We start from the raw sequence: 22,741 nt of genomic DNA, 5'->3' as shown, positions 1-22,741 counted from the left end.
CACCAATAGAACTCTTTAAAATAAACATTTTTTTACATATTGACCTTTTTTTAATCGAAAAATCTTTTTTACATTTTTCTAACCCCTAATGTCACATTCCGTTCGCGGGATAATCATCAATTGAAACGAAAGAGTAAGTGAATATATTTTTGTGTGATAAAAACTTTAGTTTTTTTTAAGAAAGAACGACCACTGTTTTTTTTACTGTTTTTTGTTTAAGTATTTTAGTGGAATTTTTTTTTTTCGTCCTTCGTTATCAACAAATGTGTAAACACATAAGCGGGAATGAATTTTACGGTTCAAAATATACTTAATTTTAACTTTGTTTTGAAGAATTTGCGGAAAAAATGATAAAAAAGTCCATTTTAACGTGTCTTATTGGTGGTTAAATTTATTACGTGGACTTCCAGAACAACCGGTATATCATTCATAATGATGTATTCCATAGTTTTACTTGTTGGTACTCTTATTTTAATAATAAACATTATTTTACGTTCTTAATAACCGATTCTATTGTATTTACTCGAATGATCCAATTATCCGGATTTTTTAGTAATCCGGATGAGTCTTGTTTTAATTAGTCCGGATTAACGAGGTACTACTGTATATGTACATGTTTCTTTATCAAAATTAGAAGAGAAAAAAAAATAAGCTCGAGTTGTATTGTATAGTGTGGGCAAAAAAATGTCTTTTTCGCCTTCTTGGGCGCTCATTTGGATGGAAAATCGTAAAATATTACGACATGAATTTTAAATCGATTGGGCAGTAGTAAATACCATGATTTAATCGTTATTTTCTCTACTTGACAAATATTTCGTGTAATGAATAACATTAAATGACTAATTAGAAACGTCAAAAAGAACGTGAACGGGCATCCAATAATTGAGTTATTTGTATAACGAAATTATTCACATTAAAATTGTCACCTGCTGATTAAAATTTCCTACGGTCGCTTGTCTCACATGCTTAGCAGGGTGCTAAACTGACAACTCATAAATTAATAGTCGTCATCCGAGCCTCCCATTATTCAAAATGCTGTATACATACATGTTATTTTCTCTAAACACTGGCACGACAAAAAAATTTGTTAATTCGACAACACAAAATCGTGAAAAATTCGTATTCGCTCGAAGCAAACAAACGCGAAAAACATTCGCCATTTCCATATTTATTTTGCTGATTATTGTTTGCGTCTCGGGCGATCTTCGCTTGATTACTGGTGTTATATTCGAATGAAAAATGAACGATCACCTGATTTAACAGTGGGTGAAAATGGTCGTCGGTTATGTTTACAAATCTTGGGGGAGGACGACGTGACGATGGCGTTCAGGCCTTTAATCTCTCCGCTAAGTGAACATGAATGATCGTCTATCGTAACTATTTCCATGAGACCAACAGAGCAATGTCTTGGCAGCGTCTTGGCGCTTCACAGCTAAATAGGCAGTAATGGCGGCCCACGACGCCGCTACTCGCGCTGCATATGAATAGCCTGCTTACAGTTCACTACATCCACATCAAAAACCGGCGGACCTAGCCGTGTCTGTGCGACTCTTTTCAAATTGATAACACCGCATTAGGGGGCCTCGCCGAACAATGCGACGGTAAGACCCGAAAAACGAAAATATATCTCCACATCCGGTTAACCCACATTACTTAGTAGCGTTATGTCATAAAATATGGTAAATTGTATTCGCCAAAATCCAATAAAGACAGTTCTATAAAACATTCTTGGTATTCCCGAGCTAATTAATGCTTCCAGATCGATTTTCGGGTCGTCTGTATAGAACGACAATTTGACAGGACCCAAAATTCACCCTTGCAGCATTCCGTTCGTTGCGCTGCGTATTAATTTGAATTCTGTGAAGAGAACTGTCGTCAGTTGCTTTGGTGATTGTTTATCTCGATTGTTTATCTGTACGATCTTGAAGTGCAAGTTTGTTAAAAATACAATTTAAAAGTGGAGTGTGAGAAGACAGGCGCAGGTTATCAGTGTTGTCAATAAATCGATGACTGCATTAGGGAAGTACAGATGTGTAGTGCAGTTGTACATGGAAAAAGTGAGTATAAAAAGGGGTTAAAACGTCGTTAGGAGTCAACACGCCATCTCTGGCAGCACTGCTTAGGCGAGAGCGGCGATGATTGGTTGTAAAAACCGCCAAGTGTAGTTTGAACAGTGTCAGAAATATTTGTTAGTAATTTATACGCGAGATGTGTTGGTCAGAGACAGTTGTTTATGTCGTCGACGTGTAATAAAAAGTGGTAGTGCTCACCTAGGTCGAACCGGCGGCGAGTATGCCGCCGTGCAGGCTATCAGCGAGCGGCAACGTTTCTGCAGGGCCTTCAGCTCTTCCTCGGCGGCGTTCAGCCTCTCCGCCATTTTCAGGCGAGCTTTGCAGTCCGGAGCTAGGACGACCTCCAGCTGGCGGACTAACCGCCGGATCGCCGCCAAACGACGTTCACGCTCTCCGATTTCGTGCTCCGAACCCTCGTCCGAAATGCCGCTGTCCGACAGTGAACCTCCTTCAGTGAACAGCTCCGGAATTTTACAACCCTAAAAAATAATTAATTCGGGGTAATTTATGGACCACTACGGCTGAGAAACGCTCTCGTTCCGACAACGGACAACTATTTTTTTGCGACAGTTCGAGACAACAAACGCACAAACGAATTTTTATCTGCTTCCCGGAGAAATGTTGCGTTTGATTTCGTTATTTCAACTGAGAAAACTGCAACATACCCTATTAAGTCTAATAAATTATTAAGAAATACGATCTCCGAGCGGAGATAACTGCTTGCGACGAGGGCAAAATTAATGCAAATATTTCAGAAATGCTTAAAAGAATTTTTTATTTGTTTCGTACCCTAGAATATACAAGACGGTACGTGATAAAGTCAGCTGTATACTGATATGATAATGTAAAATCACTATTCTAAACATTACCAACATGTTTTACTATTTATAAGGATGTACAGACGGATTCGGAATTTTTTACACATTTTTTATTTACTAAATCGCGTGACAACTACAGTTTCTAATGAAAATTTATTTAACGTTGTAAAAACCTAATTCATAGTTTACAAAAAAAAAACATGCTTTGGGTAAATATAAATAACAAAAGATGTCTCCGATACACAAAATAATAAAAAACCGATAATAATGCAATAGAAATAGTGTAGAGCTAAAACTACATCCTTGAGGCACTCCATGACTCAAAGGGGAAAATAAATGGTTTCAATTCACAAAAATTATTTTAATGCTACACAAAGATATTAATGTAGGTACCAGATAAAAACTGATTGATAACAAAAAAATAAGCATATCTGTTTTTTCTTTTTATTATACAAAAGAAGAGATAAAAACAAGTGATTGTGTTTTTAAAATGTTTTAAAAATATGTATGTAGTATAATTTACTCGACCAGTTTTTCTTGACCAACTAGTCTATCCTAGCTCAAGCGTTTATCATAATAGACGTACTATGATGTATCATGCGTTCAAACTGAAACCTGGGCTGAGTAGGCGTTGAAGAAAGTAAACCATTTGGAACAGTGTAATATTTGAATTTCCCGCCGTTTGCCCTTAGATATTTGCTTCGAGAATAGGAATCGTTAGTTATTCTATTTTTAACGAAAAACATTGCAAAGAAAGGAAAAACAAAGATTTTTTGTTTATAAAAATTTAGGTTAGCTGTCAACAAGCTCTAATTACAACTGTCAATTTACACTTTCAACAAGCAAAACAATTGACGTTTTCCAACGCCTTCCCGGCCCAGGATTTCATTTGAACACCCGATATATAGTCCATCTATTTTTTAATAAAAATAATAAAACTGGAAAATTCGTGAACTACAACCAAGTTTAATATTGTAACTGAATTGGATTAACTTTTTTTTTTATATCTCTTATACTGGGTGCCCCAAAATTCGCGGAACAACTTAGTAGTGCGTTGTTAAATAATAATCATTAAAATATCAGGTAAAAATGTAAAAAAATCTATCGTCGTTTTTGTAGAACATATGGACCTATTTGTTACATTAAATTTGGCAACATTTAAAAACATTCTGTGTATCCCAATAGTCTGCAAATATTTCATTTTTGTCGTATCCATGGAAATGACAGAAAAATCAAAGCCATGTTGCCGTACGTTATTTGAGATAAAACGGACATAAAATTACTACTTGGAAATGCTGGAAATAATAAAGAAAATAATTGCAAACCTGACCACAATCGTTCAGAATTATTATGCCGCTGGCTAGTAAAAGACAAATAGTCAAAATCTTTTTTAATATTTAAAATAAATGAGATCAAAGCTGCACCTTTTGAGCTTCCATATCTTTTAATGTAAGAGGTATATATTTTTTAAGATTATTTTTCTCATTATCCTCTAGGATGAGTTGCCATTGGCCCACTGAGTTGTTCCGCGAATTTTGGGGCACCCAGTAGATATTTGGATCGATTTTATGCAAGATGCTTTATTTACTTGAATTTCTAATCATTTTGAAGAGCTTGGAGTGTATTATCTAATAAGTGTCCAAAATAATGAATTGTAAATGTGGTTTTCTTGTAATAAAATGAAAAAATAATGGATGTAAAAATTCATCGTAAACACGTCGCAGGCTTGCCGATTCTACTATCGGAATGCGGAGTCGAAACAATTCATCTGAATAAAAAAATAAAATTTCCAGGTCGACACGCCCAACTTTGAAGTTTAAATAATAAAACCTCGCACTCTCCAATTTAAAACTAGAGCCGACCGGGAAAATTTTGTGGAAACTCTATCCGAACCGCCGTTATCGGATAATTCTGAGACGCGATGGGAAGATACATTTTTGAGTGGATTATTTGCGGTATTGTGGACGAACTGTTCCAGTGTTCGGTTCGGTTCTTTTGAGTGCAACAGAGTGGACTTAACATATTTTGGACACAGTGCTATAGAACGAGTGTAAGTTCGGCACTTGAGCGCATTGCCGGTTCGGCACTTCCACATAGGAATGAAGCGCTCGACGCTCGGCTCCGGTAATGAAAAGCACAGCCCCGCATACTAAACAGATTTCGGGGGTGATGGGCAAAGGCAGGAGCATCTGTCGGCTGCTACCATGTCACTACGCGCGAAAATCATCGCTAAAATACCAATGACTCTCGACCTCGTATCACAATCGTCCTGATAATCACTGCGACACCGTCAATGACCACGCACAGGATAATTCTGCGCGGATGATCAAGGTAATTATTGGATTGACGCCGAATAGGCGACTATTAAAAATACAAATAAGGGAAATGGGGTGGTCGTTTCGATTCAATTTGGCCCTTCACGCTGAATTCATTTTGCTTTTTGGTTTTTTCAAAAAACACCAACATTCACAATTCCTTTAACAAGGTTTAAAAATGTTTGAAACTGGAACAACCACTTTAATTAGTTAAAGCGGAAAACTTTTTAAATTAGTTGTCGGCTAAAGAAATTACCGGTAATCTGGTTTCACCGGTTAACCGGTTTCATCTGGTTAATTTGCTGATGGTTTAACCGGTCATGTTATAATAGTTAACTCGGTTAATGAGTCATCATGAATTAGTATAGTTCCAGGATAAAACATATTTCGTGTAATACGAAAACATAAAAGATGCAAAATAATCAATGACTCATCGTAATTTAGATCTTGATTCAAAGCACTAGGTGGGAAGTTCTCATAATTCTTATCAATATTTTTAAACGTAATAACAATTTTAGAATATGTATAAAAAATGTCGGTACTGTGGTTTCTAATTTTACGTATTTTCTTTATCCAATATTTTCGTCAGTACACTACTGCCACTACTGGCATATTAAAAATTCAACTAAATCACCCTTGCGGTGGTGCTCAAAATTTATTTTACACTGCATAGCATTACTCAGTAAAATTGTTTACACTGTTAAAATGTCTAAAAGTGGTAAAACTATTTATTACATATATGTAATTACTATTCTGGAGGGATGAGAAAGTAGTTGACTTTTGAAAATGTCCCTCGACGTGCGAAGCACCAATTCCACCCCCGGTTTGACACGCCAATCCGACCAATTCAAAAAATTTCCGTCTAGACCGAAAACAAAATATTGCGAGAAGTGAACTCGAAACGGCGGTCGTATTATTTCCGATCAACTGAGACCGAAAACGAAAAGAACCGACAACTCGCCGTAGAATTTTCGAATAGCGATTGCGATTAGATAAGCATCACCATAATAAATGAAATATTGATGCGTCGGGGAGATGGACCTGACGGTGGGCAGCGGTGATCTGGAGGAGCTGCATAATTGAAGGGTACTTACGCGGCGGAAATAAAAAAAACCCCGACCGAGTCGGAAGTATAAAGTTTTATTTACATGTATGCGGTCTGGTGCCGGTCCTGAAATATAAAGTGATACAATATGTATATGAGTAATTTGGTCGCAAGCTCCATGATGGCAGACAGGATGCTTTGCGACGCCGCGGATGGGTCTGACCAACGTAATGCTGCTGTTTCCGGATCGTTAATCGTGCTCCTGTTGATTTTCTGGTCACGTATCTTGAATGTTCCACGGAATCAGCGTAAAAATACAAATTTAATATCGGATCGGAGAGCTTAACTTCGGCCCGGAGGTCAAGCTTTACTACATGGGCTACAGGATAGTCAGATTATTACCCACGATTTCCACCGGCGACCTTGCGGAAAACCCATGTTTATGTAAACGAAAACTGCCCACCTAAATTTCTATAAACGCCCTCCGACCAATCGATCCACACCCCACAATAAACGCCGGATAAATCAATTCGACCTTCCAACAACCAAAAACTCAGATATTGCCTCCGAGAAAGGATTCGCAGAGATAACAGATGGGTGCTCCCACCGAACACGCACCACCCATCACAAAATACTAGTTACATATTACATTTTTTAAATTACATATTACTAAATTATCACAAATGACATTAATGACAATGCTGTACTTTAGTTTCTGAGGAAACATCACTCTAGCTAAGTTGCGATGTTACAATACCTTCAAAATTTATGAAAAGCATTTTAAAAAATGAAATTGCAAATAAACCAATAATCACAATGGTAAAATTAGTGCTTGACTATTTATTTTACTTGTTGAATTATACGTATGTTACTGATACTATTTAAAAGTATTTCTCCATTACAATCGAAGTAAATTTCCAAGTTTGGCTGTTAACTCAATCAGCAGTTAACAGTAAATTGGTACTGGAGTTTTTCGCTTGTATTTCAACATAGAATCGTGTGATGTAAATATTATGCGCCATTTTTAATACACCCTGTATATACATTTTACATATTTACTTTCATGGAATGTACCTACATTTCCATTTTCCCAGCTCATTTAGTACACACTTAAACACATGACGTAAGTAATGTGCGAACTAATAATAATTAAAAAAATGTTAATCGTGGAAAAGAGTCAATCATTAAATTCTTTTGTCATAATCAAATGGCCTCTGCAAAATTAGAAATAACTAGAAAAATATCGCTTTCATTGGCACTTTTTGTATGCAATAATCAACTATGTAATAACTTTTTTTTAAGTTTCAAGTCATCGCGAAACATACTATACAGGGTGATGCAAGAAGTATAAGTTACAGTATCCAATATTAATGCACGCAGTGCTGAAATTAGTTGACTGTCTACTTCTTTGTTACTTAACACCACTTTTTTCAAATCTAAAAATTGTAACAAAAAAATTTTGAAAAAAAATTCCTATAATGAATTTAGACAAAAATTGGCGATTGTAAAAATGTATTAAAAAATATTCCACTCAGTTTAACTTGATGGAATGATAAAAGAAATCAACCGAAATAAAGATAAAATATTTTTGTTCCTATCGAAATACATAATCAAGTTTTTTTTTCACACTAAATAAATTTATAATAAAATTAGGAAATTCATTTTCAAAGCGCGTTCTCTTGCTTTTCATTTTCATCAAACTATATTTTGTGTAGTATTAAAGAATTCTGAATATGTTAGCTGTAAACTTTAGGGATGACGTTTAAATAACTTTCAAAAGTCTTTGCATCATTGCCCCAACATGCGTTGCAGGTAATTGTCTCAAAGTACACGTTGACTTGTGTGTAATTTGAAATAATAAATTTACAATTAATTAAAAATTAAAATTCGATACCAGTTTGGAGCATCGAGCTGTTTGTTGTCTCGATTCGCTTGTCGACAATTTAAAAAATACCTTACCTGAACAGTTGTGGTCTCAGATAGCAACTTGGCGACATCTCGCACATAGCTCGCCGTTTGATCTGATAATGCACCGCCCTGGAGAGCGGTGTCTAAAAGATGCAATGTTTTCTCATCACTGCGTAAATCCACTTGTAACTGTTCCAGTCTATTGTCGAGAGTCTTCCATTGTTGTAGCAGGGGTTGAAGTTGAGCCAAACGTTCGGTCGCGCTATAAAAAAAAAACCGGCGATTCAGGAAGATTATAGAAAAAATCGCTCTTTATTGACAAATCAATCAGACGGAGACACATTCGGGGTGATGAAATCGTCGGTACCAATTACTTAGGGGTTGGTCGCTAGTTTCCAATGGTGTAGTGGACGGTGATGTAGGTCAACATTTGTTCAAGAAATGAATTCCGTCCGTGAGGGGTGTATCCAGCTCAGGGCAATAATCATTCAGCTCTCGGGAGATTATTTAGGCGGAGGTCACAACATATTCCCCACTTTAATGAATCATTTATTACACCGCTCGGAGATGTCGAGACTGTTCCGTGTTTTTGTTGATAATATTTGCGATTTGACGGACTGTTACGAATGCCAACGCTAGCATTTTTCCCAAGGAAAACTTTCAGATCGAATTGTTTATTCGCAATTTTAAAATTATATTGACAGATAGGTCTTTTCAGAATGGATGAGTCTAGAGTCGTCCGTCAAAATAAAACGACAACGACAGAAACTACTGCAATCTCAAAGTCAAAAATCTCAAGCCCAAATTATGTGTAGGTGAAAAAAATAACAACAATCTACTGCGCCAAATTTAGGAAAAACAAAAAATTCCACTTATTGCAGTGCAGAATTCTTTATTGTGTCAAGACGAAAAGTTTTAAGATTTTCACATTAGAAAATTAAAAATTAACAAAATTGAAAACTCAAAAATGCCTGTTCCTATCAGGTCTTTTTATAATGAACTTTCTGTTTCGGAATCATTAATTTAATTTTTTTAATATACATAAAATAATTATCTAGTGAATTTTATTTTAATGGAATTGGGTTGGTATTGATAAATCAATGTCGTTTAATCGAAAATTAAATTTCAAATTGTCTCCCAAATATTGTCACAATAATAATCTACTCCTTTAATACAAACATCACATGATATCACATTTAACACTGACACTTACAATTAATACCAACCCCATATTCAATAATCACTAGAAATGATGCTATAAAATTGAACTTTGTGCAACTGTTTTCAGTGTCACAAAATGCTTATTGTGATACCGAAATAGAAAAATAAGTTTTATAATTAAGAAAAACTTTGAGAGAAAAAAAAAGGATAAACAAAGAAAATGTGAATGTTTCATCAAACTACATATAATGATTTTAGTCTTTTATAAATTATCCTTTTTGTGTAGGTATTAGATACTAGCTAAAAAGTATGGAGTAACAAAACACCAACTACAAGATTTCAACACATTAACAAACGTGAGTTTTTCATAATTTTCATTTTTATGGAAATAAAATTTAAACAAAAAATGTCTGAAAATACTTGTACACACACATAAGAAATAGGACGTAGCTCGTCGAAATCTGATACATTTTTAGAGTTCAGCGTGGGATCTCTCGTAGAACCATTCAAAGAGAAGTTTTTGGGTGTCGATATTTTTTTACAGTTGTTTAAATCCCAATAAACTGTTAAATTTTGGTTTTAAGACGGGGCAAATGCTAGCCTTGGCGTTTAAGAATAAATAAGAACGGTGGAAAGATGTAATGGCGCGTTATGCAAGGGCCCACCTCGTGGCAGGTATATTCCGAAATAAATCACGGTGACGTACGGTAAAAATGTCACATTGTAAAATAGATTTGATGATACTTGTGAAACAAACCACGTTATATGTGGGTGCAGCTGTCGTCATGTAGTCGGCCAGCGGGGGGCGAGAAGAGGGGAGATTTTCAACACCGGAATACTAATTACAAAATACTTGGTACTACTGCATACGCACTACTGTACTTCGACTAGCCAATGTACATTCAACGTCTTCGATCACCGTGAGAACTCATCAAACCAATAAAAAAAAATGTACAAATGGAAATACTCACTTGGTACACAAATTGTCCCAAATGCGGTACAAATCCGAGACGTCCGTCTTCAGCGAGGAGGCGTTGTACTCTTTATTTTCCAGCACGAATCGATGGACCGCCACGTTTAAATTGAGAAGCTTCTTTTTGTATTCGTAAATGTCCTCCAATTTTTTCTGGAACAAGAGAGATCGTCACGTTAATTAGATGTAAGGGCGTCTTAAAAATTCGCTTCCCGACGTATAAACAGGGCTCGTGTCCAGGTCTGGCTATAAATTTGAGTAATTTATATACATGTGGCCATCAATGTCGCTGAACGACGACACAGAATATATGACCGCCTTGGCAGTCGCAACTTGGACGGAAAGGAACTGCTCTTGAAAGCCCACAGGGGATACGAGATGGGCAGTCGTCTCTTGCGAAGGTGCTGACCCGCAAGGATCATCAAACCTGCCCTTGAATATTTCAAAGTATCAGCACAAATTTTACTAACTGAATTGTGCGGATACCGACTCGTTACCGAAGCTACTCCAATTCAATCCAGGCCCCCAAATTTCGATTGTCTTAATTATTTATTTTTATGGACCGTTAAGGTACCGGTTTCTTTCAATTATTAAACAGACAACAGAACACAAATTCCTAATTTTAGCATTCCAATTCTCTTCCACACACCACGACCCGACTCGATTAATAAACCAATTCTTTTCCAATTAATCCGAAACAGGCGACGCAAACAAATCCAACTTAAAACTGTAGTGCGACGTCCTAAATTGTTAGAAGAAACAACAATTACTAGCTGCCGCCATCTGTTGATTGGTAATTCTCGTTAATTGTGGGTTAAGGGGTACGAACAATAGATCTACCTTCGCCAACCCCGACCATTGAGTGCTCGACAATTAGATTTAGAACAAATTCGGTTTACGAGCATCCCTTGGTTTGAAAAATGATTCGATCCAGTTGAATTGACAAAAATTAAATAAAACGCGGTCCTTCCGAAAACGAAGTAACTTTCACTAAAATTAAAGCACCGAATAATAAAAACTTTCGATTACTGAGTCCCTCTTTGGCTACGATTGATTTTTCACTAATAGATATTGTATTTATCCTTAATTTTTAATATTAGCGAGATTTAATCGTTGTCTAGGTCTGAATGTTGGGTATTGGATCATCAAAGTGGATTTCAATATACCGAAAAATTTCAGTGATTTAGATTTGAGTGTCTGAACCGGTGCTATAGATACGGACGACAATAGAGAACAAAAAGGCGATTCTCTGAATATGGTGGAAGGTGAAGAAGACTCGCGTTGTGAAATAGGAGCAAAGGTAAAGAGAGCGCCGATTACTCTCGGTTTTGTACAGAACTGTACTGAATTCGAATCAATTGATTGGCTGTTGATTGTAAATTGAATTACATTGGAATGCGTGTCTGCAGCAAGTTTTACAAGCGGCATACCAATGTGGTCGTGTTGTAGGGCCATGTATTTACCCAAGCCCTGCGCCAAATTGCGGTTATCGAATCTACAAAGTTGACAGTGCCATGCGGAATAATCAGTCCGTTGCATTTTCCCCACAATTTACAAACTATAAAAACTAAAATAAGTCCCCTCGTAGTCGACCACCAAAAATACACCTCCCGAGTATCGATTAGTGTTTGATCGTTTGTTTTCAAATTTAGAAAGAGCCCCAAACGTTTGTACCTTTCGACGTATGCTTAATCGTGTAAAAAAATTGATCGGGGATCGATCGCGGTGCATGCGTTAGATTAGTGGTAGTTTTTAGGTCGTTCGGCGGCCTCTGTTAATTCAGAAGAGGCCGTTTTTACAGAGTCTGGAATTAAACGATACTTCAAACTAAAAACTGGTGGTGTGTGATATTTTCAGTTTGAAATGACGATAAAAGCGTACCCGTGTCGCGCTACTGCTACGGTGGAGTACGTGACGGGACTTGGTAACGACGTAGGGCCTCCATCACGGCTCGCTTGCAGACACGTCCAAGTCTTAATCTTGCACCACCAGTACGGAGTACAAATGCTGCCCTTCTGTGCCGACTTCGACTTCTCTCCACGTACGGTGATCGATATCGATTGAAATTCGCTCTACCACTCCGATATCCACTGTTCCAATTTCTTCACGCCGCACTTCCAGCCCGAATTCGAACTCCATGTCATATTCGAATCGATAAATATTTATGTCCTCCGAACACCGCTGCTACTTCTTTTTTGCGCTCAACCGCAATCATTACATCATTCGACCGTACTCTTCGGGTGCGGATTTTTTTCGGAGAACAAACAAAAACTTATTCCCATCAGAAAACTATTTCTACGAAAAATCCAGTTTCGTATTTAGGTTACGTTTAAATTCTACCACAATTTCGTAATTAAACGTTTTGTGGTTGAACTTGTTGTAAGCGTCCGTAGAATTATAAGGGAATACATATGTATAAAGGGCTCCGATGTCCCACCATAATACACCTATTCAAGTTTTGAGTTTTCAGTACGTTAGCGCCATCTATGTAGGAGAGGCTTAAGCAAACACGATTCGACGACATTTTGAAACAACCAACACTGATGATTTCTTCAACACGATGTATTTTAAATTATATCTATTTCCACGACCTGCTGTATAATAACCGACCTGTTCATTTTATTAAAAAAGCATTGCGAAAATGTTTCCGAGAAAGAACTAATTTTTGCCGATGAGGGCGCCACAGTACGGGCGCTTCTAAAGAATAAAAATGCGGAAAAATATGTTTAGACATGATTTTAGAGTTAAGATTGAGCACAGTAAGTTCATATTTTCTTTCTAAAACAATACCGAATACAACTGTATTTTTGATTCTAAATTCGAATGTCATTTGAACGAGAAAAACTCTTGGTGACAAAAACTTCAGAAGAATAATATCCCCAAAAAGCACCCGTACACTAGCGCTCTGCGGGGATCACTCAAATTACACTTTTGAACAGGCCGGTTATAACACAGCAGATCGTGATCTATTTCAATACCTCTCTTCCAATCGGACAATGAAAATTTTATTTGTAAGCAAAGATCAATCTTATTACGTCATATAAATTCCTCTGCAACTGATAAGGTTTACGTTTTATGTAAACACAATAACACAAAGAAAAACAATGTACAATGATAATCTGTTTTTCTATTCATCAAAATATTTTTCAGGTGATAATAAATTGGCGACATTACTTTAAAAATTCTACACCACTCGACTTATAAAAGTGTCTACAGTAATGTCAACAAGAAATTACTCCCTAGGATTCGAACTTTTAGGGAAATTACGTTTTTCATATACATAATCGTGTCAAAAATAAATTACTCCTCAGGATTTAGGGATATTCGTTACTAGGTTGCCATAAATTTGGTTAGGTCGGCTTGTGATTTCTAGTGACAAACAAAAGATATCGTAACCGTAAGGCAGCGAATTCCTTGTAACAGTAGCATATGGGTCTATTTCTCGCTAAGTGATAGATGTTTGGTGGTTTTACAATCAATTTTGGTTTCTGGCGGCATATTTGGTTGGACTAAATCTCTCAATTCATAGCAACCAACCTTAAGCATTCAAAGTTACTTTTGAAAATTCTAGTTACACACAACATGAAAAACTAAAAGTTCGAATTCTAGGGAGTAATTTATTTTTGACACAACTATATGTAACTAGAATTTTCGAAAGTAATTTTGAATGCCGAACGTTGGTTATCTATCAATTGAAGAGATTTTTTGAGCAAGTCCAACTTAATATGCCGCCAGCAACCAAAACTGATTGTAAAATTAAAAAGCATCTATCAGTTAGCGAGAAATGAGCCATTTGCAACTTTGAGAAGGAATTCGGTGCCTAACATTTTTGACATGGTTCCGATATCTTTTGTTTGTCACCAGAAATCACAGCCTCCAACTTAACCAAATTTATGGCAACCTATAATAAAGTAATATAGTAACGAATATCCCTAAATCCTAGGGAGTAATTTCTTGTTCACATTAGTATATACCGTTCACGTTGGATTGAGAATTGCTAAATTTGCATTATGTTGGTTCCCTGCAGGTCACTATTTTCAAGACAATCACATAGCCAAAAAATAAAATTATTAGACCTTGAAATACCCAATCCATCCTGAATTTACTTTACTTTATGTAAACCAAAGGGTTCAAACAATAGCTTCAATCCAAAATGTGCTGATTTCAAACTCTTGTCAACAGCTTCCAGACTTTCATATTTTTCTTGATTAAAATATTCATCGAAAAAGGTCAATTAATTACTATTAATTACTAATAAAAATTAATCAAATAATTGAAAATGTTTTTTACTTTAAATAAAAATTCTCTGTAATGTTCAAATATACTTCAGTTATTAAGATCATAGACAACGATTATTCGGTAGAACCACACCTGTATTATAACCGGCCTGTTCAAAAGTGTAGTTTGAATGATCCCCGCAGAGCGCTAGTAAACAGGTGTTTTTTGGGGATATTCATTCATCTTAAGTTTTTGTCACCGAGAATTTTTCTTGTTCAAATGACATTTTGAATTTGAACACAAAAAACTCCTTGTTCTTTGCAGCTTTGAAATTAAATTCGTTAATTTTTTCCTTATTATTCGTTGTTTTTGTGTTTAGTGTTGTTATTCTTCTTTGTTATAATTGGCTCTTTCTCGGAAACATTTTCATAATGCATTTTTAATTAAATAACCAGGTCGGTTATACCACAGCAGGCCGTGAGTAGAACATTCACAGGAATTTAAAAAAAAGTAACCGAATTTCAGTTAATCCCTCTCAGTAAAATTACTTTTACTTAGTACTCAGGAAGCGAATTAATTAAGTTATCTGAAAAACGATCCAAGTGCTGACAAATCTTACATTGATTTTAAAAATAACTGATCAAACTTATCGCTATTCCTGAATATTAAAAATGCAACTCAAATTTTGTTTTTCACGAAATGTAATTACTATTGTGTCGATCACAATAAACAAAACAAATCTGATTTAAATAAAAGAGAAAAAGTGGCTCAATATAATCTAGACATATTTTAAATTACTTAATGACCTTAAAATTTCATACAATTGAAAAAAATATGATTGGTATCATTATCCAGTTTTTATCACAAATCAATTACATCTTGGTTTAAATGCAATAAACCGTTAATCTGTTTTAAAAGCAGTTGCAGTTGCATTTGTAGACAAGATAACACCTGCTGTATCTTGAAATTGCTTTCAGTTTTTAGTGTCTGAATTTTTTGTCGACACCAAACGAGTAGTTTTTAACATTATTACGATCACGTTCAAGTTTAATCTCTTATTACGTTTTTATATTGCAAAAATGAGCTTAAACTTGAACTTTTACATTAACTTAAACGTGAAATTTAATCTGGAATAATCTCGGCCAAAAAATAGTCACGTTTCGTAAATTATAGCCGGAAATCGCTTGAATACCGTTGATGTGGTGAAAGCAAGGGTCGCAAATAAGAACTCCAGGTCACACCCAAATGATGTACGCAATATCTTCAGTTAAGGTAATTTAGCCGCCTTGTAGCTTCAATACATTCAAAGACGATCCATGTAATTTGTTTATGAACGGTTTATTCACTGCTGACCTCCTTTATTTGATTGATTGGAGAAAATCGTCGATATATTGTAGATTGTACAGTAACACTAAATTACAGTTAAAATTAACAGATCCAGTCGACATCCGCTAATGTTTGCACAAATAAAGAAAAGCGAAAGTTTAAAGTGTTATGCAATGTGGTTAAATTTGTTCACTGACTCACAATTGCACATTCTATTTTTATCGTAAATATAGTCACATGGAAACAAATTAGCGAAAAAACTAGCTCGTGGTGGTTAAAAGTTAAATGAGAAAAATAACCTACCTCGCAATATTCTACTTCTTTCGGAAGATCGTCCACTGAGCCTAAATTGATCACACAATTAGAACCAGGAATTTCCACGGTCAAAAGTGAATTCTTCATCTGCAAGATGTCTCTCTGCAAAATTCGATATTCTTGCATTTTCAACACATTAATTCGCAAACCGGTCCACTGCATTAACAATTCTGCAAAGAAAAATTTCGTATTGATAAAACGTTAATGACACCTAAATGTATGTAGTATTATTTTAGTACAGGAAAAACAAGAATATATATTTGTTGTGCTACGTTAATCGACATTGTTATCGATGATTATGACATGATTAAATTTATTCATTAAATGTCATTGTGAAAACATGATTTAAAAGGATATCTAAAATTTAAAACCTACCTGCTGTCACTGTTTTTTTAGTATCACATAAAACACAATGCACTATTTGACCTTAGAATTGTTTAAATATTATTTTCAGATAGTCACAGCAGCAATTCATTTACATTCTAGCAACTTCGAAATGTAACAGATGGAACTTCTTATTATAACTGAATGTTTATAACTGGTCTCTGTGGGTATTACCAGTAGGCGTCTAATTTATGCATTATTACAGACATCCCAATGAAATTCAACATTTTAAATTTGGACGTTTTATTAAAGTGCAAATATTTACTTGGCGCGGCGCATCCTTGAATGTTGTTTTTATATTTCGCGGTTCAAATATATGTTCGTAGCTTTTCCTGTTTAAAACAATTGAAAGATCGAGAGATTCTGAGCAATCATGCATAAAGGAGATGTGTAAAAACTTGCTCACCAAGTGTGTTGACCGAAAAGAAAGGAAAATAGGGGTCGGAGAAACCATAAAAAGCGTAATATAAGCAAAAATAATTTAATGCAAAAATCATGCTGTTATAAGGCAAGAATTGCAAAATAATTTAAAGAATACAAATAAAATTATATTCTCCATGCAAAATAAAACTATTAACAAAAACTGATCTACATTATTTTCAGTTTACTTAATCGTCCTATTTTAAGAAAAATATAAATGAGAAATCCTAACAATTTTCTTAACAGGAAAGAAGACAAGGATCTCCAAATGTAGGAAAATGGATTAGGAAACCAGTTCCTACCTGCCACGACTCCTTTGTCTGTTTTTGACATGGCCAGTTCGTCGGACGACTTATCCACTTGGTTTAACGAATCAATGTGACGATCACACGTCGAAATCATTTCATCCTGAAAACACCACCGATGCAAAAATCGTGAACAATCCATCGAACAATCTCTCCCACTTACTATTTCGTTAGCTACTAGATATTCGTTAATACCCAATGACACCTGCTGCTTGTAAATATTTTTAGTATAATTTAGTTGGTCTCTGGAGTTGTTTAGTAGCTGTCTGATCGATTCAGTGTCGCTGTCTGACTCGTGAGACGTGAAAGCTACCAAAGTTCGTCGTCTGAAAGTCGGCGAGATGTCGGGATTGGTGGACCAATCTGACTGGCTGTCCAGAAAATTTCTGTAATCTTCACCGAATTCCAACAGTTTTCTGGCGGCGTCAGAATCGTGCGTTTCGCTGTAAGCTTCTGACAGATACTTTTCCTGCAAAACGAACAATTTAACAAACGTCCGAACTTCTACAGTCGCACAAACCTGATAGCTGTCCCATGCTGCCTGTTCTGATAATGAACTACTCTGTTCTTCGGGTGTGTTTAGACTGCTTTTTCCTGGACTAGAATCCCTAAGATTAGAATTGAGGTAGTGAGTCTTAGAACCTAACTTAAAAGATGGCATCCTGAAAAAAAAAACAAACAGTTATGGCGACATTTCTATCATCTTTTCTGTTACCGCTTGCTTAGATCTTCTTCGCTGTCCGCACCACTGGTAGTGGAGGTTTCGTATTTTCCGTGATGATACAGATCTACAGCTGGCGGGTCGCTTGACGTGTGTCGTTCATTATAATTAAGTTTAGTGCTACAGCCCGAGAAAGAACCCGATTTTATCAACAACTTTCGATTCTTCTGGTTACCAACGGAAGGACTGTACGGGGCGTGTAACTCGATTTTTCCACACTGAAAAATATTTCATTTTATTTCCTGCTTCTTATTACAATGTCAGAAAAATTCCAGACAATTTTTTTAAATTACAGTTTGGACCAAGCGGAAAATTTCCAATACTGTACAGACTGCAACTATGTTCTCAACGTCTTCTTACCAGTGCTTTCTTTTTCAGTTTGAGTCTCCTCCTCCTGTTCGGCGAGGTCTTTTCTTGCAAAATCGGATAGCTTTCCTCAACAGTGGATGATGTAGAGTTGTTACCGTTACCGTTGACACCAATACTAATAGCAGTCACTGCGTTGAACCTTTCCACATTTTTAGACGTCAGAGCCAGTTTATGTAAAGCGGATTCAGATATGGAAAAGTTGGTCATGTCGTTTTGAGTCCTGCAACATTCGAATTAAAAACAAAACTTTCAGTAATCGATTAAAACTTACGCTTTGGTTGGAGATGACTGGTCCAGTTGTGATATACAAGAGACACTCCACGGCCGGTTGCTACTGTACTTCCTCTGCCTCAAATTCACTTTTGGAGTAGATTCGGAATGATTCAGCTCCGTAAAAGATGTATTTTGCGAATTGTAGCCTTGCGTGGCGCGAAATGTGGTCGTGCTCTCGTCAAAATCCTCAGAAATCTGAGATTCTCTTTCATCGTCTTCTCCACTGGCGTCGCAACTGTCGTCTGGTTTTTCCATACTTAACCACTTCTTCACTCGTGACATTTTGTTCACCGAATTGATCCTATCCAACTTTCGACACTTATCTGGACTTACTAAATCTTCTGCTCCCAAAACAAGCTTTCTGATTGTCTCCTCGGGTACTAACTTCGATTTTGTCGTTTCGTTTGGTTCCCCAACAACTTCATTACTTTTTTCGACATTCTTCGTGTAGGTCCACTCTTCTTCCGACGTTTCTTCGAGAGTGCTTTGCACTTCGTTTTTCGACATTACTGAATTGTGTTCCACCTTATCCATATCGGAGTCCGTGTCTTCGTGTCTGAAGTAGTAAGTCGCTAAATTTGGCGCCTTTCGATTGGATCTGTAACGAAATTATTAATGATAAAAATAATTTCGAGTGGAGAATTTACAGACCTTGTAAATTGCGATGTGTCTTCTCCAAACCTGAAAAAACCACCATCCACTGTGTCTTCACTTGTTTGAGCAAATTGTTTGGGAGCGTTTTTGTTCATTACGTCTTTAAATATTAAGGAAGATTCCGATATTTCATTAATATGGCCACAATCATTCTAAAATCAATCCAAAGCAATAATTAAAATCGCTTCATTTCCCGTCTTTTTGGTGTTTAAGATAAAATTATGATTTTGGCGAACATTTTTTTGCTTCTACAGAGTACAAGAAAGTAACAAGTTTAATGACAAAAGGTTCAGAATAATGAACCAGAACACCTGCGTAAATTAGCAATAGATGAATCTAAAACATTCACTTTTCCATTAGAATGGTTAATTTCTGTAAAATAAAAAAATATATATATAGTTTGTTTTAAAATCAATTATTAGAATAGAAAGTAACAATTGTCCATTAAGTTAATTTTACGTTAAATACCCGTGGAAAACAAAGGTAACACAATTCTTATGAGTAAGTCATGAAATAACCTTTCTAGTAGAACGTTTTTTAGATAATGATTCAATTTTGTAAGGCAGCGATTAAACGAAATTAACTTTAAATTTAATATGAGCATTTTTAAATCTTGAAATGTTAAAATGTTGAAAAAACAAAACAAAGAAATGTCTTCATGGAAAATAGAAGATTTACCACTGTTGCAGACAAAGAATGAAATGAACAAAAAATAATTTTACTGAACTAAAAATGTTTTATAACCAAAATGCTGACGCCTGAAAATCATTAAAATTCATTATTTTTCTGTTAAGTCAGAACGAATAAAACTCAAATAAAAATATTTAAAGTTAACGAAAAGTTATCATAATGGGTTGAGTATACCGGGTGTTATATAAATCCACGTAATAAATGTAACCATTAACAGGACTCGATAAAATAAACGTACATATGTATTTCTTATTTATTATTTTTTCCGCAAATTCTCCAAAACAATATTAAAATTAAATACGGGGTGTTATTGAAACTTGTACAAATATTTTAACCACGAGCTACTGGCTTCGTGTAGAACTCGGAAAAAATATCTAAAAAATTCTGTCAAAAAATAAAATGACATTTATTTTTTGACATAGAATTTTTTAGATATTTTTTCCGAGTTCTACATGAAGCCAGTAGCTCGTGGTTAAAATATCTGTACAACTTTCAATAACACCCTGTATAATTTGAATCCTAAAATTCATACCCGCACATGTGTTTACACATCCAGTTGAATACTTGAATGAAAAAGAGTGAAAACTGTTAATATTAGAACAGCGGTCGTTCTTTATTCAAAAACATTGTACAGTTTTTGTCGCTCAAAAAAATTTTCACTCTCTCTTTTCAATTGATGATTATCCCATTAGCGAAGTGTCGAAAATGTTAGAAAAATGTAAAAAAGATATTCGATTAAAAAAACCAATACATATGTAAAAAATGTTTATTTTAAACAGATCTATTTATTGGTAATTAAATTTATTACGTGGACCTCCATAACACCTGTACATATAGAAAAAAATACCGGAAAAATAAAAACAGTTTTTTGCTGTTTGATATTATTTGAATGCCACTTTGGTACTTTGAAAATGTTCTAGCACTTTAAAAATTTTAAGTATCAGAGTGGGACAAGTCAAGTTTTCTGATTACTGAAATTGCCCTTTAAATTCTAGAAATAAATGATAAAGAAAACCCTACTGATGATAAAATGAACATTTAGAGATATGACGGAAGCACAAAGAATTTTATTTCAAGTGTTGAAATGCGTATTTACCTCAATCGATGTATTTTCGTAGTTGTCGTACGTTGAAGGATGACTTAAGCGTGGATATTTATTCACTGGTTCTTCATAACAATCACTGTCAGTTTCATCGGAGGACGTAGAAGTGTTCTGAAAGAATGTTTGTTAGTCGTAGTCATCAGCGTCGTTATCATCACGGGACGATACCAGTCCAAAGCATTATCACAGAATCGATAATTGTAGGCGTTAAAAATTTAATTCGCGTGATTCTTTGGCCCATTAGCAATTTCTACCACCAGAACGAAATCCGTGACTCCATAACGCAATTACCACAAAATTCCCAACGTTTTCAATAATCTAAACAAAAAGTGGACTTTTTACTTCCCGCACATGCACTTTTGCAATTTAAACTTGAATTGAGTTCTAAATTGTTACCTTCAACCTGAAACCTGCCTGATTGCCGCCGTCTATTTCACGAAGTGTGGGCAAGTGGGAGGTCGATTTTCAAGAATCTATCGACTTCCCATATACAGCATTTTCGCAATTAGTTTCAGAAATGCGTTCGACTCGTTTTCGAATTGGAACGAAAACGTTAAGTATGTGAACTCTTGAACCGACCACAATGCGGTTTCCGTTATTTTTCATTTTGTATCGAAAACATACGACCGGTGGGATGGATATTACCGGAAAACAATTTGAGAATGAGTGTCGTCACATAAAAGGGGATAACCGACACGTGTCCTGCACATTAAATAATGCATGCGACACTCGATGAAACTGTAATTTTGCTTTACCCATTCTGTTATTAATGTTATGTAAGAATATAAAAGCGAGTTTAATGATTTCCCCGATAAAAGACCAAAATTGCTTCTTTATGTACTTCGACGGCTAACCATCACGCTAATGTTTTACATTAAATGATATTAACTAATTGCACGTTTAATTACCCAAATTAATTAAGCGAAGCAAATGAAATCGACGTGATTAAGCGAAGTCACTAGACACTGATCTGGTCAAGCTGTCTCATTAAATTTTAATGCAACCCTTTCGTTTAATTGGAATAAATAATTACAAATAATTAACGTACAGTATGTGACACGGTCTTCGCATTGACTTACAGAGACGCAATAAAAAAAATAAGAATAAAAGTCGTTCACCTTAATAGATCGATGACGGTTAGAACTTGCCACAAAAATATAACTTCCTCTACTACCGACACATATTTCATTTATTGATTTCAATCTTCCACGAAACAGTTGTTATTTCTACGTGTAAACAAATAAATGTTCGTACATTTCTAGTATCACGTTTACCTGTTGATTTTAACTCCGCTGATAAGAAAAATTTGCGATCAATAAAACGCTAAATAAAAAGATTAATAATCATTTCAAGGTCCAATCTTTCACAAATAAAATGTTAATGGAACACTGCGCTAAATTAGACATCATTAGTTTAGTTATGTTGAATTCGAGTCCCAAATTTAAAGCATAAAACACAATTAAAAAAAGCGAAAAGACAACATACGCGGGAGATGTTTATTATTATTATTTTCAGCGTTGGATGAGTCACTTCATTATTTTTATTTTTAGAGATAACACTCATTTTTTCATTGAACGTTATTAAATTTTTTTCTGTTTATATTTAGGACGATGCCCTTAGCACACATCAGTTTGCTAAACGCGTGGTGTTGGCATAAATCTGTAAACGTTCA

General features: G+C 35.4%; 1 protein-coding gene across 2 annotated transcripts in view; it reads right to left on the bottom strand.

Moving 5' to 3' along the window:
- Positions 1–22,741, bottom strand: part of klar (klarsicht) — a 65,105-nt gene that overhangs the window by 3,272 nt on the left and 39,092 nt on the right. For both annotated transcript variants that reach the window (XM_069061601.1, XM_069061603.1), the window contains exons 8-19: positions 21,064–21,180; positions 19,275–19,429; positions 18,622–19,221; positions 18,342–18,570; positions 17,976–18,199; positions 17,781–17,922; positions 17,424–17,729; positions 17,258–17,363; positions 16,140–16,321; positions 10,291–10,445; positions 8,210–8,420; positions 2,271–2,551 (exon numbers count right to left, since the gene is read on the bottom strand). In XM_069061601.1, coding sequence (XP_068917702.1) covers positions 2,271–2,551; positions 8,210–8,420; positions 10,291–10,445; positions 16,140–16,321; positions 17,258–17,363; positions 17,424–17,729; positions 17,781–17,922; positions 17,976–18,199; positions 18,342–18,570; positions 18,622–19,221; positions 19,275–19,429; positions 21,064–21,180 — 2,708 coding nt within the window. The remainder of the gene's footprint in view (positions 1–2,270; positions 2,552–8,209; positions 8,421–10,290; positions 10,446–16,139; positions 16,322–17,257; positions 17,364–17,423; positions 17,730–17,780; positions 17,923–17,975; positions 18,200–18,341; positions 18,571–18,621; positions 19,222–19,274; positions 19,430–21,063; positions 21,181–22,741) is intronic.

Source organism: Tenebrio molitor, chromosome X, assembly GCF_963966145.1.
Source record: "Tenebrio molitor chromosome X, icTenMoli1.1, whole genome shotgun sequence".
NCBI lineage: Eukaryota > Metazoa > Arthropoda > Insecta > Coleoptera > Tenebrionidae > Tenebrio > Tenebrio molitor.
This window is presented reverse-complemented; position numbering and strand designations above follow the sequence as displayed.